Source organism: Ipomoea nil, unplaced genomic scaffold (genome assembly GCF_001879475.1).
Source record: "Ipomoea nil cultivar Tokyo-kokei standard unplaced genomic scaffold, Asagao_1.1 scaffold0642, whole genome shotgun sequence".
NCBI lineage: Eukaryota > Viridiplantae > Streptophyta > Magnoliopsida > Solanales > Convolvulaceae > Ipomoea > Ipomoea nil.
The window spans coordinates 4,059,717-4,061,742 of NW_017617070.1; the positions used below are offsets into that span (position 1 = coordinate 4,059,717).

At 43.8% G+C, this 2,026-nt stretch overlaps 1 protein-coding gene across 1 annotated transcript; it reads right to left on the reverse strand.

Annotated features, from left to right (window-relative positions):
* Positions 1-516: 516 nt before the first annotated feature.
* Positions 517-1,479, reverse strand: LOC109174450. Its single transcript, XM_019323686.1, has one exon. The coding sequence runs from the start codon at positions 1,477-1,479 to the stop codon at positions 517-519; it is 963 nt and encodes a 320-aa protein (XP_019179231.1).
* Positions 1,480-2,026: the final 547 nt, after the last annotated feature.

Here is a 2,026-nt window from a genome sequence, read left to right on the forward strand (position 1 = left end):
TTGTAGAAGGTAGGACTATAAAAGAGTAATGTAATCTCAGAAGATTAGGTCCATACCTTTCTTGAAAATATACGCTGGTCATCTTTCCATATGAGTCTGATAATATCGCGTAAGCCTTTTAAGAAATCAGCTTCCTAAATCAGATCTTCAGTGTCAGTCCTTCTGTTGTTGCTTCTGATTGATCAGTTATCTGTAGAGCTAAACGGACAGACTCTAAACCTATCTTAGTATGCCATAATAATATTGCCAATTATAATATGTGGTTTTTGAACATTTAAAAACACTAACAAACTCCCCCTTTGGCTATTATTTGGCAAAACAACTCGACTATAAACACAAAGAACTAAGATAGATTATTATAAAGAAGCAACCCAAGTGTCCAGCCAGGGCCAGAAGGTACTCAATCCAAGACAGTTTAAGATAAAAAACAAAACGCCCAGCCAGGGCCAGAAGGTACTCAAACAAAAAACTCCCCCTGAGTTCATACTCCCCCTTTTTGCCAATGGTAGCCAAAGATCAAGCATTGGAGGGAGAGTCACTGTCAGACTTCACAGGATAAGAAGCAGCAGCAGCTTCAGTCAGGCTTAAACGAAGAAGAACGGTAGGCAGCTCAGTAGGGGCCCCTGTCAGTTGCTTTGCAATAATGCTGTGTACCGTCTCAAGATCAGCAACCCTTGCCTTCAACTGTATGGAAAGTTGAACATCCTTAGCATGAGGAGAGTCATTGGGCACAACATCAGGTTCAAAATTGGATGGGGCAGTCACAGGAACAACATCCCGAATGTGATCTCCAGACAGCAGACATTTATCAACAGTATAGAGCAACGTTGGACTGATCACTTCACTGGGCATAGGCTCAAGGCCCTGAGTGGTAAGGATGCCATAAATCAGATTTGGAAAGGGTAGTCTTACCTTCTGTTCCCGTGGATGAATCAAGGTAAGGATGTGATAGTAAATCCATTTGCCCAGATCAAGTTGCATCTTTGTTCCAATTTGAAATAAGGACCCTGCCAGAAGCTTGCCAACGGTGTGGAAATGGGCTGATGGGAACCAGTTGTAAAGGGCTAGGCGATGTAGAATCACATATCTGGATGTGAGTTGAGAGCTCTGCAGATAGTCCTTGTCACCTGTAGGCCAAGTTTCTGTCTGCCCACCGGTCAGAGTTCTGGCAACCAAGTCCCAGTCAGTAACAGCTTCTTCTTGCACAGCAGGCAAGCCATAGTATTCATTTATCATATCCGGCCCAAAAACATACCACCTTCCTCTGATGAAGATCTGCATCGGTCGTGGCCCTGTGAGAATGTCAATCTCATCATTGAGATTGCAATAGAATTCATACGTGAGAAGCTTAGAGTATGGGCAGATGTCCGTGACAGTTTTCAACAATCCGACTTCATTCAGCAAGGGCAGAATGTCACAAACGGAGTTCAGCTGGTTCTCGTCCACCAATCTTTGAACAATAAGATCTCTTCTAACCATAGTGGCCCATTTGGTCTGTGCAGCAGGAGATACAAACTGAGGCCGGTAAACAGATGGGTCAGTTTCTTCAACAGGTGGGGACCTTAGGAGTGATACTTCGACCTCTTGATCGTGTGGATGGCTTCCCTTTTCTGACAGAAGGGGCTGGTACAAAGGTAGCTTGAACAGCTGTAGATCCTTTTTGCTTAACAGATGACCGCAGAGTCTTGAACACTTGTTGAATAGGCAGGTTTCCTTCAGGCTTAACAATCTCACTCGATTTTCTCTTCTTCTCAGGTTGATCCACATCAGCGTTATCATCACCGGTCTCAACCGCAACCTTTACTGGGAAATTCTTCCTTTTTGACCGTCTTGTTTCTTTGGTTGGGGATTGAACCGGAGTCACAGAGTGGCTAGAATCAGAAACATTAGCAGACGAGCTTCCAATAATATTCGAAATCTCTCGAATTTTGAAATTCGTGGAGTCAGGATGAGCAGTTGCCTCAACAGTTGGAACATCAGATGGAAGTGCTTGAGATCCATACACTTCAGCCAGTATTTTATCATC